General features: G+C 39.4%; 2 protein-coding genes across 5 annotated transcripts in view; one reads left to right on the plus strand and one right to left on the minus strand.

The window, feature by feature from the left end:
• Window positions 1-17,275, minus strand: part of RPGR (retinitis pigmentosa GTPase regulator) — a 151,034-nt gene that overhangs the window by 111,514 nt on the left and 22,245 nt on the right. The gene's annotated exons all lie outside the window — the stretch shown is intronic.
• OTC (ornithine transcarbamylase) overlaps window positions 1-17,275 on the plus strand; it is a 73,366-nt gene that overhangs the window by 25,956 nt on the left and 30,135 nt on the right. The window contains exon 4 of the mRNA XM_003924046.3: window positions 2,888-2,975. Within this exon, the coding sequence (XP_003924095.1) occupies window positions 2,888-2,975 (88 nt within the window). The remainder of the gene's footprint in view (window positions 1-2,887; window positions 2,976-17,275) is intronic.

Raw genomic sequence — 17,275 nt, forward strand, 5'->3', positions numbered from 1 at the left:
AGTAGCCTCAGAGAGCATAGGAATGATAAGGAGTTCTAGTGTGGTTTGGGGATGGGGCTGGGTTGAGGATTCCCATGCACCGGGTAGGGCGTGTGCAGTTTGAAACTACTGCTAGGGCCAAAGGAGGGAGCATCTGAACTTATCAGCTTGCCCAGATGTAGGGCAGAAGGGGCAGGCAGGGAGAGGTGACTGTCAGACCTCAGAAATGGGGTCAGAATGTTAATTACAGGTCCCATAGCAAGTAGGACTGTTTGGGCATTTCATATTCTTTGATCCTATCTAGCACCTAGCACATAAGATCTGCAAGCGATCTTATAACTCTAGGCAAACTGTCTTATTTTCCAGAAGAAGGCAGTTCAGTTTGCCTAGAGTTGTAAGATCCCTACAACTTAGGAAGAAGACTGAGCCCAGTCCCACTATATCATTCTGTCTTTGTAGATCACAATTTAAGCTGACTCGATAGCTGGCTTCCCTGTGGCAAGGCATAGGGCTGTGGGGACTTAAAAACAATCTTGTGGCCGGGCACGGTGGCTCATGCCTATAATCCCAGCACTTTGGGAGGGCGAGGCGGGTGGATCACGAGGTCAAGAGATCGAGACCATCCTGGTCAACATGGTGACGCTCCGTCTCTACTAAAAATACAAAAATTAGCTGGGCATGGTGGCGTGCACCTGTAGTCCCAACTACTCAGGAGGCTGAGGCAGGAGAATTGCTTGAACCCAGGAGGCGGAGGTTGTGGTGAGTAGAGATCGTGCCACTGCACTCCAGCATGGGTAGCAAAAGTGAAACTCCATCTCAAAAAAAAAAAAAAAAATCTTGTACAATTTTTTAGACTCTGACTTTCAGAACCCTTTTCTATAAAATTCTTATAATATCTACTATGCACTTTGTCAGAGTAAGGGATTCAATGGAAGATGTTAATAATGTGATGTCACATGATCATACTCTGTGAAGTCATTGCTAGGGTCAGAACATGGTGGTCTCTAGTTAAAGATCACTTGTTCTAGGAACTTTGTGTGCGTGTGTGTGTGTGTGTGTGTGATGGAGTCTCGCTCTCTCGCCCAAGCTGGAGTGCAGTGGCGCAATCTCAGCTCACTGTATACTCCGCCTCCTAGGTTCAAGCAGTTCTCTGCGTCTGCCTCAGCATCCCGAGTAGCTGGGATTACAGGTGCCTGCCACCACGCCTGGCTAATTTTTATTTTTAGTAGAGAGAGGGTTTTACCATCTTGGCTAAGCTGGTCTTGTACTTCTGACCTTGTGATCCACCCGCCTTGGCCTCCCAAAGTGTTGGGATTACAGGCGTGAGCCTGGTCTAGGAGTATTTCAGAGAACACTTTTGAGTATAAAATAGATGGACTATAATTATTTCATTTTATATACAGTAACAGAAATGAGGACCATTGCTTTGTGTGGGTTTGATTTTTACTTTTATAATAAAAGTTTCAAATAAACAGAAAAGTAGAAAGATTAGCATAATGAGCATACCAATACCCCTTACCTCAGTTTAACAACTGTTAATATGTTGCCTTCTTTAATTAGTCTGTTTATTTTTGTTTTTGAATTATTTTAAAGTAAATTAATGCTACAATGATATTTTATCCCCAAATACATCAGTTTGTACCTTAAAAAAATAAGAATATTGTCCCATATGGTCATGTTGTCATGATCATACTGAACAAAAATAATGATTCCTTAATATCATTTAATATCAGTCCATATTCAAACTTCGTCAAGGCCTTCAGTGGGATGTTTCATGAGATGTTGAGTAAAATTCTCCTTGTGGATCTGAAACTCCTCATTCTCCAATTCACCGTGCAATTAATGATTTCTTCCCTCTTTATGGGAAACAGATGGGATTAGCAAATTGTGACCGTTGCTTATTTCCCAAAAGATAAATCAGGCACATTGTAATAAGGAGGAGAAAAGTAATATTTGCAAAATTCCTTGGACAAATCTCTATCTTGCAATTATGTGTATTTGCTTTTGATTATGTATTGGAGAAATTCGGAGCATTAAATCAGTCTCAAATGAGATAGTAAAGTTCTGATTGGATGTCACTATCTCCCATAATTTTCCTCAGAATGTGTGATGAAAGGGCTCCAGCCTGCGCTACAGAAGAAGACTCTGTCTCAATAAATAAATAAATAAATAACAAAAGGCTTGAAAATAAAAGAAGGTAGGCCTTGAGAGAGTGGCTTCAAGTCACTGAGTCAACAAAGTCAAAAGATCACTCTAGTTTTTTCTTTATCTTCCAACCAGACAGCTTTATATATTTTATTTTTTTATTTTAATTTTTTTGAGACAGAGTCTTGCTCTGTCTCTCAGGCTGGAGTGCAGTGGTTCACTGGAACCTCTGCCTCCCAGGTTCAAGCAATTCTTGTGCCTCAGCCTCCAGAGTAGCTGGGATTACAGGCGCACGCCACCACACCCAGCTAATTTTTGTATTTTTAGTAGAGACGGGGTTTCACCATGTTGGCCAGGCTGGTTTCGAACTTCTGATCTTTGGTGATCCACCAGCCTCAGCCTCCCAAAATTCTGAGATTATAGGTATGAGCCACTGCGCACTGCCAGCTTTATATATTTTAGAGAATTAAAATCAGACATAGCCCCAAAGAGGGAATGATGCCTCGTTATTGACGGGTCTTGAATAAGAGGGTGGAGAAATGGGCACACGTGTGAAGGAGAGTTATGTGCTTGTGCACAGATTTTATCTACTTCTCTAAATTCCTCATTTTGCTTTGCATGGGAATTCTCTATCAGAGAGGTTGGAGAGGCTTAAAGATTTTGACTTTTCAGTTGAGATGATGCCAATTCTTTGTAATTTTGTTTTCCACTTTAATTCTTTTTTCAAAATGATTTTTTTCCTTTTTTTTTTTTTTTATTGTAGGCTTTGCACTTCTGGGAGGACACCCTTGTTTTCTTACCACACAAGATATTCATTTGGGTGTGAATGAAAGTCTCATGGACACGGCTCGGTTTGTAAATATTTTCTTCTCTCCAAAGCTGATTTCAGAATCTGATGGCTAAATTTCAAAACGAAAACATGCTTCTCTTTAAATAACGGTTTTCCCTCTAATTGTTTTGTTCTCCATTTTCCCTCTTTCCCTGATATTCTAAATGCCTCTCCCTCATCCTATGGCCACTTACCATGGGTTGAAATCATTTTTCTTGGCAATTTTTTGAAGAAGCTTCTGATTATAAAATTTTAAACTTATGGAAATTTTGAGATCATCAGGTATGACTTTTAGATTTAACAGGTGAGGAGGAAATGAAGGTCCAGGGAAACTGACGTTCAGTCACTCATAACTAGTTACTATCAGATTAGGTAATAATATTAATAACTATTAATAACATTTATTGAGCATTTACTATGTGCCAGGCGTTTTTCTAACTTGTTTAATCCTTATAACAACCCAAACAGATTGTCAAAAAGAGGTGAAACAATTAGGCACAGACTAACTGCTATAACACAAAATCTCAAATGTCAATATGTAACATAGTGCAGATGTTCCTGATTGGTAAGAGGGAAGAACAAGTTATTAATTTATGTGGGTTATTCTGGGACACTGGCTGAGGATGAGTCTGTCATCTTCAACATGTGACCTCTGAGGTCAGTTTGGGTGTTAACATCCAGCCAGGACCAAGGAGAACGGAGCATGGAGAAGCTGTGCTTGTTTCAAAGCCACCTTAGCAGGGATGCAATGCAAACACTTCCACTTATATTCCATTAGGAAGTACTAGTAGCTCACTGAAATCTAGATGAAGGGAGAGATGGGGAAAGGCTCTTATCCACTATATTATAATGAAAGACTGAAGCATAGGCCTCCTGACTCCTCATGCAATGCTCTTACCACTACATCATGTCTGGCTAAAAAATCCAGAGCAAATTTCTTCGTTAAAAGTTTTGCCCTCAAAAGAGAAGACTAATGATTCTTTTCCTGAAAATGATACGCCACAAAGTTATTTCTTGCAGATACCATCTGCTTTTTATGGCAACCACCCTAGTATATACTAAAGAATTTACCTCATTTGACTTGCTGAAGAGATTTCAAATAACTCATCTTTAAACCTTTTAGTTATGTTATTTCAGATGGGACCATGAAAGTATTAAAGAAGTGTGACTAGCCTTTGGATTCTAGGAACAAAAGGAATAAATGAACATAATTTTTTTCTTCCAAGTAAGCTGCCACTGACTAGGATTATACTTGTCTAATAATTCTGCTTCCACAAAAGTGAAATACACTTTATTCGAAAGCAAATATTACAAACTGATAAAGGGATGAAGCCAGAGACATATCCAAGCAAAAATTCAGTGGGAAGCCTCCATATAGGACCAGGTGAAAGACGGTGAACGGGTCATATGTAAATCACTGTTTGGAAGAGGGTTCAGTGGGAGGAACAGCTGAACATCCAAAAAAGTTGACCAGTGCAGGTTGGCAGTCAGAAAGAGGTCAGGGTCCAGAAATCAGTGCAGTGGGAAGGATCCTAAGAGCAAGAGACAAATAGCCAAGCATGGGCTGAAAATTGAGGATGGTTATAAACATGCTCTTTTCTGTGCTTGTTGCCCACACAACTCTCACTGCAAGTCCTTAGAGGAGCTCTACACAAATCCTGAGCAAAACAGTCTGCTTACAGTTTTGTTTTGTTGTTGTTACGAGTTCCAAAATGATTGGGATATTTTGGGTCCATATAATTATTACAGTTCCATTGCTACATGAATACATGGATCCATAAAATGGAGTCCATATAATTTATTTTGACCATTTTATCTTATCCAAAACACTGAAAATAATAGCTACTCCTTAAAGAGTGTCTGCTGTGGACATCTTGTGGCATTAACTCTAAATCTTCTTAAAAATCTTGCAAAGTAAGTATTATTGGCCTGGTTTTATAGATGAGGAAAGCATGGCTCAGAGAAGTTAATGGAGCTTAGAAGCTGACTAAGTCAGGATTTACATCAAGCTGTCTTCATTTTTTTAAGGCCATGTTGTTTTGACTACCCCATAATGCTGCTTCTATTCAGCCCAGGAGAGGGGCAGTGAAACAAGTTATAGAAAACATTAACTTGCATATCAAGAGGTCCTCATGACAACCCAGAGGTCTGATGATTCACTAGGACTCACAGGACTCAGCATATAGTCATACTCATAGTTATGATTTATTACATTGAAAAGTATACCAAGCACAATCAACAAAAAGAAAAGTCAGAAGCTGGAAAATGAAAAGAGTTTCTGCTTGGCGGAAAAGGTGACAGATTAGGTACTGAACATATTGCATTAAAGGCTGAACCTCTAAGTGCAAATGTTCACAAGCCATTGGAGAGAAAGACCTTGAGTGAAGTTGAGAGCTGGAGAAATATAAGCTCAGTGGTAAAAATTAGCTCCACGGCCTCAATGTGGGAGAACTGCAGAAGGCCGTGCCAGGAGAACAGGTGCAATTAGGGTGGGGGAGGCGGAGATCCTCAGGGTACAAAGTGAACAAGGATAGTACAGTATCACAAGAGGCTGGGATGGGAGATGGGGGATGTCAGAAAGAGGAGTAGAGTAGTTATTGTAGAAATCTAACTTTCTTCTGGGTACCTCATTACTGCTTAATATGCCAAAGTATCTGACAAACAAGATATGCTGAGAGTCAGAAATTCAATAAAGCTAAATTGAAGAAGACAAGAGAAATCCACTGCCTTACACAGAAGCAATTGAATAGGAGACGCAAGGAAGCGAATCTTAATGACATCTACCTTGCTGATATGCACCTTATAACCCTTAGCAATCGCCTCCTTTGCTTTTTGTAGAAGTTTCACATTTTAAGGTGCAAAGGGATTGGAGGATGTTTAAATGACATTGCTGGCCCTTTCAAATCAAAAGAGTAGTGCATACCTGACACTGATTGACGGTTGCTTCTCCATCTGCACGTCCAGCTGCTCTGGGGGACCTGGTCGAATAAAAAGTGCCTGCACATTGGTGAAAGAAGAGCCTGAGGGATAATATAGTGAATGCAGCAACGGAAAGGAAAAATAGAAAGAAAGAAAATCAGGCCAGTCTCTTCAAAGCTGTTAAATGCAATTTCCAAAGTGTCACTTATTTGTTCAAATGATTTAATTATTAATTTATTCAGAATAGTTATTGAATGCCTCGTTTTTCTTCCAGACATTGTTTTAGCACTGAGAATAAAATGCTGATCAAGGCTGGGCGTGGTAGCTCACGCCTGTAATCCCAGCACTTTGGGAGGCTGATGGGGGTGGATCACCTGAGGTCAGGAGTTTGAGACCAGCCTGGCCAACATGACGAAACCCCGTCTCTATTAAAAATACAAAAATTATCCGGGCATGGTGGCAAATGCCTGTAATCTTAGCTATTTGCAAGGTTGAGGCAGGAGAATCACTTGAACCCGGGAAGCGGAGGTTACAGTGAGCTGAGATTGCGCCACTGCATTCCAGCCTGGGCCACAGAGCAAGATTCTGTCTCAAATAAATAAGTAAACAAATAAATGAATAAAATAAAATGCTGATCAAGTCAAACAAGATTCTTGTTGGAGTGGAAATTACATTCTGGAGCAAGGAGGCTTTTGCTAAACAAATAAAGCGTGAATAGGAGAGCAGGTTGAAATAAGTGCTATGCTGAAGCTAAAGCAGGTTTATTTGTTGGCGGGGTGGGGACTGCCTTACACTGGGTAGTCAGGGAAGGCCTCTCTGAGGAGGTGACAGTTAAGAGCTCAATAAAATTACAGAGCCAAGTATGCAGTGCTGTGGGAAGAGTGTCACAGAAAGAACTGCTGATGCAGAAGCCTAAGGCAACAACAAGCTGGATGTGTTCAGGAACAGAAGGAAAGCCAATAATGTTGTAAAATCTTCAAAGAAACATATTTTAAACCTGATATATATATATATATATATATATATATATATATATATATATATTTTTTTTTGAGACGCAGTTTCGCTCTTGTTACCCAGGCTGGAGTGCAATGGCGCGATCTCGGCTCACCGCAACCTCCGCCTCCTGGGTTCAAGCAATTCTCCTGCCTCAGCCTCCTGAGTAGCTGGGACTACAGGCATGTGCCATCATGCCCAGCTAATTTTTGTATTTTTAGTAGAGACGGGATTTCACCTTGTTGACCAGGATGGTCTCGATTTCTTGACCTCATGATCCACCCACCTCGGCCTCCCAAAGTGCTGGGATTATAGGTGTGAGCCACCGCGCCCGGCCCCCTGATATATTTTTTAATAAGCACCTTACAGACTGGTCCTCAGTCTCATCCACCAAGGAAAGGAAAGATAAAATCAGAACAAGAAATAAACATCCTAAATACATATTCAAAATAAAATGTATTGTACAGCAGATCTTTAGAACTTATTCATGGCCCGGTATGGTGGCTCATGCCTGTAATCTCACCACTTTGAGAGACCGAGGCAGAGAGATCACCTGAGGTCAGCAGCTCGAGACAAGTCTAGCCAACATGATAAAAACCCATTTCTACTAAAAATACAAAAAAAACACAAAATCCCGCAGGCCTGTAGTCCCAGCTACTCAGGAGGCTGAGGCAGGAGAGTAGCTTGAGCCCAGGAGGCAGAGGTTGCAGTGAGCCGAGATTGTGCCACTGCACTCCGACCTGGGCAACAGAGCAAGACTCTGTCAAAAAAAAAAAAAAAAAAAAAGAAGAAGAATTTACTAATTCATCTTCTATAACTGAAATACCTGTTGAATAGCTATGCTCATTGCCCCCCACCCCCAACCCCTGACAACCACCATTCTACTCTCTCCTTTTTATGTATTTGACTATTTTAATGCCTTACATAGATAGAATTAAGCAATATTTGTCCTTCTGTGACTGGCTTATCTCACTTAGCATAATGCTCTCCACGTTCATTTATGATATTACATATGCCGGGATTTCCTTCTTTGTAAGGCTGAATGATATTTCATTGTAAACATATACCACATTTTCTTTATCCATTCATCTGTTGATGAATATTTAGGTCGTTTCCACATATTGGCTATTGTGAATAGTGCTGCAAGGAACACAATAATACAAATATCTCTTGCAGTTTCTGATTTAAATTACTTTGGCTAAATACCCAGAAGTGGGCTGAATCATATGATAATTCTATGTTTAATTTTTAAAGGAACTTCCACACTGTTTTTCATAGTGGTGGCACCATTTTACATCTCCACCAATGGTGCACAAGGGTTCCAATTTTCCACATCCTTGTCAACACTTGTTATCTTTTGTCATTTTGATGATAGTCATCTTAACAGGTGTGAAGTGATATTGTACTGTGGTTTTAATTTGAATTTCCCTAATTATTAGTAATATTGAGCACATTTTCATATACCTCTTAGCCACTTGTATGTCTTTTTTGCAGAAATATCTATTCAAGTCCTTTGTCCATTTTTAAAATTTTGACTTTTTTTAACTGTTAAATTGTAGGAGTTCCTTATATTTTTGGACATTAATCCCTTATGAGTTACAGGTTTGCAAATATTTTCTCCAATTCCATAGGTTACCTTTTCACTCGATTGTTTCTTTTGCTGTGAGGAAGCTTTTTAGATCTTATTTGAAGTATTCTTACCACAATTCAAAAGTCTTACTTTTAGAGTTAAGATTTTAAAAATAAGATCATAATAAACAAGTATCCCAAAGAAGTTTCGACAATTGAGAGAAAAAAATGTATTGTTCTTTTGTTCCTTGTTATAATAATAAAACCTATTCACTATATAGAATATTGTGGCTGAAATCTCCTTAGCTCAGTCTCCATTGCAGTTTATATAATCTGAAAGTGAGTGAAGGGTAGCACTGAGGTGGAGCTGTCCACTGATATTTTGGAGGAGCTGATGTGCTGGAGTCTCTAACACCACACCCAAGTTTGATGATTGATTAGAAGGACTCACAGGGATCAGCATACAGTGATACTCATGGCTAAGATTTATCACAACAAAAGGAAACAAAGCAAAATCAGCCAAGAAAAAAGGTGCATGAAGTAAAGTCTAGGGGAGACTAGGCACAAGCTTTCAAAAGTCCCCTTCCAGTGGTGTCACACAGGATGTGCTTAATTTCCCCAGCAAGCCAATTCCCAAGGCTTTTATTGGGGACTGGTTATAAAAATGCCCTCTGTTCATATCCTTGACCCACTTTTGAATGGGCTTGTTTGTTTTTTTTCTTGTAGATCTGTTTTAGTTCTTTGTAAATTCTGGATATCAGCCCCTTGTCAGATGGGTAGACTGCAAAAAATTTTTCCCATTCTGTTGGTCGCCGATTCACTCTACTGACTGTTTCTTTTGCCATGCAGAAGCTGTGGAGTTTGATTAGGTCCCATTTGTCTATTTTGGCTTTTGTTGCCAATGCTTTTGGCATTTTGGTCATGAAGTCCTTGCCTACGCCTATGTCCTGAATGGTTTTGCCTAGATTTTCTTCTAGGGTTTTTATGGTGTTAGGTCTGATGTTTAAGTCTTTAATCTATCTGGAGTTAGTTTTCGTGTAAGGTATCAGGAAGGGGTCCAGTTTCTGCTTTCTGCACATGGCTAGCCAGACACTTTACAAAAGAAGACATACAGGAGGCCAACAAACATATGAAAAAAATGCTCATCATCACTGGTCATTAGAGAAATGCAAATCAAAACTACATTGAGATACCATCTCACACCAGTTAGAATGGCGATCATTAAAAAATCTGGAAACAACAGATGCTGGAGAGGGTGTGGAGAAATAGGAACACTTTTACACTGTTGGTGGGAGTGTAAATTAGTTCAACCATTGTGGAAGACAGTGTGGCGATTCCTCAATGACCTAAAAATAGAAATCCCATTTGACCCAGCGATCCCATTACTGGGTGTATATCCAAAGGATTATAAATCATTCTACTATAAGGACACATGCACACGAATGTTCATTGCAGCACTGTTTACAATAGCAAAGACCTGGAACCAACCCAAATGCCCATCGATGATAGACTGGACAGGGAAAATGTGGCACATATACACCATGGAATATTATGCAGTCATCAAAAACGATGAGTTCGTGTCCTTTGTAGGGACATGGATGAACCTGGAAACCATCATTCTCAGCAAACTGACACAAGAACAGAAAATCAAACACCACATGTTCTCACTCATAGGTGGGTGTTGAACAATGAGAACACATGGACATGGGGAGGGGAGCACTACACACTGGGGTCTGTTGGGGGGAAATGGGGGAGGGACAGGGGGGTGGGGAGGTGGGGAGAGATAGCATGGGGAGAAGTGACAGATATAGTTGAGGGGAAGGAAGGCAGCAAATCACACTGCCATGTGTGTACCTATGCAACAATCCTGCATGTTCTTCACATGTACCCCAAAACCTAAAATGCAATAAAAATAAATAAATAAAAATAATAAAATAAAATAAAAATGCCCTCTGCCTAGCGTGATCTCAAATTTTAGACTCCCAAAAGGAAAGTAGATTTGGGCACAGTGACCCACACTTATTAGTTCTGGGAATGGTGGGAACACTCCTAAAGTCCAAGTTCCCAAATGCTAGCCACGGGTCATCCTTGTAAACAGCCCTTTGAAGGACAGCCACCTCAAGTTTGCTATGTTAGCTCTTTTCTACACAACCGGGCTCTCATCTCTCTTCTGAATTTTGCCCAATTTCTTTCACCTAGATGTACTGTAACTGGTAAGGGAGTGTATCTTATATCCTTGGGAAGACAGCCTTAAGATTTGAGTTGATTTCTTGCTTCAATATGGAGCCCTGGAGGCCTAGGTTTCCCCTGCATAGAATCAGTCCTATTGCTCACTTCCCTTTATTCAAGAGTCTCTCTTAGGAACTTTCTCACCCCCTAACACATATCAGAAAACACAAAACATACACATAGATAGTCGTTAAGCTTACTTCAGATGTGAGGGTATTTTCAGATTTTGTCAGTTACCTGGTGCTCTACTGGGGTTATGAACTGGATGTTCTTTTTTTTTTTTTTTTTTTCCTGCTCTGGGCTTCTCCCTTTAGATGTGACACCAGAGGTGACACCTTCACATGAGTCAGATCATTGATTCTTTAGAAGTTTAAAATCATATGGAATTTAGCAACAGCAAGTGGAGCATTATCACTTTAGTTTCAAGGCTTTCTATCTCTTCCATAATGACAGCTTTTCATGCCTCATGCTCTGAGTATACTACTGAAAAGTGCATAATAGCTTCACAGTCATTTTCCCTCTAATATAGTACTTAGTAATACAGCTTCAGGAACCACGTGTATGAAAGGCTCCACATAAAACCAAATTATGTAACATCGCTCTACTCTAATTTCTTTCCCTATTGATGTAATTTACTTATGGTAGTGATTGCTAAAGTGTGTTCAGCTAATGTAAACCAGGAGAAAAGAAAATGAGTGTAGACCACTGTATTAGTTTCCTAGGGCTGCCACAACAAATTACCACAAGCTTGGTGGCTTAGAACAATAGAAATTTATTTTCCCACAGTTCTGGAGGCTGGAAGTCCAAAATCAATGTTTCAATAGGACCGCAACTCCCTTTCTCGTGGCTCTCAGTAATCCTTGACATTCCTTGGCATCACCCCAAACTCTGCCTCCATCTTCCTCTGGGCTTCTCTGTGTATCACTGTGTATCCTCTCCTCTTCTTGTAAGACTATCTGTCATTGAATTTAGGACCTGCCCTACTCCAGTATGACTTCATCCTAACTAATAACTTCTGCAAATATCCTACTTCCGAACAAGGTCACATTCTGAGTTTCTATGTAGACATGAATTCTGGGGAAACATCATTCAACCCACTACAACTGCATATCCACATGACCCTATGGCAACATTCCAATCATTGCTATTTTCAAATAATGAAAGTTATAAAGGGCTTTGTGGATAAGGTCCAACCCTCAAGATGAGTGCACCATTGTCATATTAAAAGGAATGTTTCAAAAAAAAAAAGCTGGAATACTGTTATTTAGGTATTTATACAAATTATGTCCAGACCAAAAAATGTTTTATGTTTTTTGGTAAAATATTTTAAAATATTGGTACCTAATGGGAAATATATATCTCATGAGGTAGTAATAAATTGGTACCTAATGGGAAATATGATACTTCCATGAATCTTTACAGAGAACACCAAGAACCCAGCAGGTACGAAAACTCTATATTCTTGGGAAAATGGTGACAAAACCCAGTCTCTCAAGCATGAATAATGATATATTCTCTTAGAGGCAGTGTGCCATAGCCTCAAAGACAGGGGCTTCAAAGCAGAATCAGCTTTGATTAAATTCACAGCTCTACCACACACTAACCCTTATGGTTTGGGCCAGATGCTTCTGAGTCTCAGATTCCTCAGTTGCAAAATGGAGATACTAATACTTATCTTAATGCATTATATGAGGGTAAATGAGATGATGCTTGTAAAGGACAGGCACACAGAAGAAATCCAAGTAATGTTGGTTGAATCAAGATACGATCTAATCCAATCTCAGGACAAGCACTGACTCAATTTTGGCTATCTCTGTGGTTTTCCTAAACAGTGTACACTGACCCCCTGAATTTACACTAGCACATTTTGAAGAAGTTATTCTAAATGCCATTATATCCCATTCATTTTTCTCTAAGGTCTCCAAACTTGGGATCTAATATTTAAATCAGAACAACCTGGCCATTGTAGACCCTTTATTAATAAGTTGAATATGGCATTTTTATTCAACATCTCTGGCTTCTACCAACACCAGCCCATTTGACAAAACCCCTTCTAGGTTTGCTGAGGGTATTATCTATCTTATTTCCTCATCATTCTTATGCTAATATAAGTAAAATCATTATCTGGGCGGAGATGCCAGAGGGCTAGAATATTTTGTTTCCTAGAGGGAGATTCAGAGAGTTTCGCTCATAACCAACTTACATTGGGGATAGAGATTAAGTCTGCTGAAGTCTCCTCGTGGGCCTTGGCCTAATTTGGCAAAAAATAAAATCAGAAACATCGATTTTTAAGTGATTACAGGGTTTTCAAAGTTGTAATTATGCAAAACCAAAATGTCCTTCCTCTATTTCCCAGTCAGCTGTTCAACGGGTAATAGTTGTCAGTGAAACAAACTGGAGTTTAGAGGGCACGCAGTCTGATTTGAACAAGGCAGGATGGAGACAAAAGGGAAAATGAATGGCAGGACCCTATGAGAATACAATCTCTGTTTGCCTTTGGCTTTTGCGACAATTTCACCATGTTCCAATACTTTAGAAACAACTCTCAACTCCTTCTAAGAGCACCAGGATTGCTGTATGATTGTCCATCTCACCAACATTCACCTTTGCTCATCAACATCCATGTTTGATCTGGCCCAGCACACTGCTTTTTTTTTTTTTTTTTTTTTGAGACGGAGTTTCACTCTCGTTACCCAGGCTGGAGTGCAATGGCGCGATCTCGGCTCACCGCAACCTCCGCCTCCTGGGTTCAGGCAATTCTCCTGCCTCAGCCTCCTGAGTAGCTGGGATTACAGGCACGTGCCACCATGCCCAGCTAATTTTTTGTATTTTTAGTAGAGATGGGGTTTCACCATGTTCACCAGGATGGTCTCGATCTCTCGACCTCGTGATCCACCCGCCTCGGCCTCCCAAAGTGCTGGGATTACAGGTTTGAGCCACTGCGCCTGGCTGTTGTTATTTTAATATTTGTTCACCCAACCACACTAACTCTGCACCAGCTTTTCCTCGGGTCAGGAGGGGCTTTGTTTATCATCTTTTTTGTTTCATTTTGCTTTGTTTTGTTTCAGCCTTCAGGGTGTTTTAGTTACTGCCTAAGTAAGTTTCAATCTTATACCAAAAGAAAAAATACTAAAGAACAATAGAAACTAAGGATTGGAAAGGATTTATGTATAGTGACCATCCTTTTCATGCCTACCCCACCACCATCACTCTCTCAAAATGGTCATTGAGCCTTGCATAAAAGTACCTAGAATTAAGGCACTCTTTACATACTCAGCTGGTTCATCTGATATTTATTTAGTCTGACTGTTCTCACCAAAAGTTTATACAATCTGAGAATTCTCTTTGAAATTGAATTAGAATTGGTCTTAATATGATTCTTCTCATTGTTCTTTTATTTTTTATTAGTATCTTTATAAACTCATTGGATGTTAATACATTTGAAGGTTTCAATTTTTTATAATTGTTATTTTTATTAATTCTCAAATTGTCCCATATTTGATCAATGTCATCTTTGCTTAAGTTGGGTCATTTTGACCTAACTCCATTAGTTTTCGCTAACTCTCTTTCTTTGTGGTGTGACAAGATGTTCCAGGCTCATCTTGTAAATTTCTTTATCAAGTCCAAGAATTAGCCATTGCTCTAAGAAGACTTGGAGCATTTTCAATTACTTTCAAAATCACGTTTGGGAGAAATTTCCTTTCTTGAGTGATATTTTGTCTGATTACTAAAATAATATTCCTTTTGCTAGAAAATATTAAAGAAGATGAAAAATATAGAGCCACAGATACCATCATCCAGAAATAATTGATGTTAACATTATAGCTCTCTTTTTTATTTTTTTCTATTTTTTCTTTTTTTCTTTCTCTTTTCGGTTCTTTTGTTTATTTTATTAACATTATATCTCTGAAACCATCTTGCCATTTAAAGTTTCATGCCATGCCTTTCCTTTTTCTTAATAGTAGGAAAAGAGATGATGAAGGAAACTAGACATTTAAAATATTTAGACAAAATAATATATTTTAACTTGTTAATCATTTTTGAAAAATCCTAATATTGGCCATTAAACTTCCAGGGCAAACTGGTCTATGTGTGAAACTTTAAATTTGAGTAATTTGGATTTTGCAAAAGCTTTTTTGCGACCATTGTTGGCTAATATCAAAGGTTGCAGAGTTGTAAGAATGCACTGGAAGGCAAGCAGAACTGTATGTATTAATAGAAAGGAAAAGAGGCCAAAATGAAAAGTCATTACAGAACCAGAGAATATTTTTTTACTTATCAACTTTTCATTTGTAGCAAGTATTTTAAAGCTCTTACAATGTTTAAATCTGGGGTTTTAGATTGATGGAGAGCTCTATAAATCCCAGATTACTGTTAATGTGCTTGTAGTCCAGCTCTAGTTACAGGGTTGCCATTGTTTTTAGTAAAAAGGTTTGTTTTTATTTTTTAAAGATCTTTAGTAGCCTGGAAGAATAAAAATGGTGATTTCTCCATGATTTATAACAATTTTAAGCATGAAGTAGATACCAATGTCATTGACAAAATAATACCAACAAATTTTCTTTTTTTTTTTTTTTTTTTGAGATGGAGTATCGCCCTGTTGCCCATGCTGGAGTGCAATGGCACAATTCATTGCAACCTCACTGCAACGTCTGCCTCCCAGGTTCAAATGATTCTCTTGCCACAGCTTCCCAAGTAGCTGGGATTACAGGCATCTGCTACCGTGCCCAGCTGATTTTTTTTTTTGTATTTTTAGTAGAGATGGGGTTTTACCATGTTGGTCAAGCTGGTCTTGAACTCCTGACCTCATGATCCACCCACCTCGGCCTCTCAAAGTGCTGGAATTATAGGCGTGAGCCACCATGCTCGGCCAATAATATTAACTAATTTTCTAGTTAAGTGTCTTTTTTTTTTTTTTTTTGAGACGGAGTTTTGCTCGTTACCCAGGCTGGCGGCTCACCGCAACCTCTGCCTCCTCCTGGGTTCAGGCAATTCTCCTGCCTCAGCCTCCTGAGTAGCTGGGATTACAGGCACGCGCCACCATTCCCAGCTAATTTTTTGTATTTTTAGTAGAGACGGGGTTTCACCATGTTGACCAGGATGGTCTCCATCTCTTGACTTTGTGATCCACCTGCCTCGGCCTCCCAAAGTGCTGGGATTACAGGCTTGAGCCACTGCGCCCGGGTAGTTAAGTGTCTTTAATATCTTTGCTTCCCCCAAGTGAATCCAATGTGAAAGTAACCTAGGAGCTGCTTCCTCTCAAACCCCATATCATTGGATTCCACTTTACTTGAAGCTCCTGTGGCTGAAAGAGGATTAAAGTGGCATTTTCTGCCAGGTTTTGTCATGCTCCCTTTTGCCCACATATGCTTTAATGTCCAAGGGGCTTTTTGTGCCTATAGGGATATTCCATACTCTTTGTCCTTTGTTTACAGTCCAATTTCATAACCTTATGAATTTATCAAACATTTAGTGTTTTTTAAACCTAAAATAAAACTTCCTCAAAGCACGGCCACCAAATCAGCAGCAAAAACAATCCTTGGGAGCTTTTCAGAAATGCAAATTCTCAGGCCTCAACCCAGACCTCCTGAATCAGAAAGACAGCTGGCTGTGTTTTACCAAGTCTTCCCGTTAATTCTGATGCATCTTCAAGTTTTCATTGCTTTAAATATTCACACACTACTTATACAACCAATAAATCAAATGTGTATTAAGTGAACAAAACAAATCTACTCAACTATTTACAGATTGATTGCAAACTTAATGAAATGCTTTTAAACATTTAACTTAATCACAAGCCTAACATTTCAGATTTCCCTGCTCTAAACATCTTACAAAGGAAAAAATACACGTAAAATACCATATTGATTACAGAGTCGATTATTGTTTTGACACCAAAACTGGGCACAAAGCTATTAATATCATAGATTGAATTTTGTTTTTTTATTTTTAAATCTTTTTTTATTTTTAGTTTTGTATGGTCCTGGCATTTAAACTTCTGTACATTGCTGGGTTGTTGGGAATTCTACAAGAGATATATGTATATAGGATATGGAGTTTCGCTCTGTCGCCAGGCTGGAGTGCAGTGGCGCAATCTCAGCTCACTGCAACCTCCAGGTTCAAGTGATTCTCCTGCCTCAGCCTCCCAAGTAGCTGGGACTACAGGCATGTGCTGCCATGCCCAGCTAATTTTTGTATTTTTTAGTAGAGACGGGGTTTCACCATGTTGGCCAGGATGGTCTCAATCTCTTGATCTTGTGATCCGCCCGATTCGGCCTCCCAAAGTGCTGGGATTACAGGTGTGAGCCACGGTGCCCGGCCCCCTGCAAGAGACTTCTTATGCTTTCTCAGCATTTCTGTAATTTTTCCAGACTAGAAAGAACAAACATCACCTCAGGAAGTCAGGGATACAGGTTAGTGGATTACTGACCACTTAGTTTTGGTTGGTTAGTGGGAACTGGTTGCTAAATTCAAGGTGACTTAAACTCAAACTGCTGGCCACCAGACAATATCTTTTTATCACATAGTTTTTGCCTTTTGTCATGGAATCTATATTAGTTTCGCATTGCTGCTTTAACGAATTATCATGCACTTAGTGGCTTAAAACAA

The sequence above is a fragment of the Saimiri boliviensis genome, chromosome X, assembly GCF_048565385.1.
Source record: "Saimiri boliviensis isolate mSaiBol1 chromosome X, mSaiBol1.pri, whole genome shotgun sequence".
Classification (NCBI taxonomy): Eukaryota; Metazoa; Chordata; class Mammalia; order Primates; family Cebidae; genus Saimiri; species Saimiri boliviensis.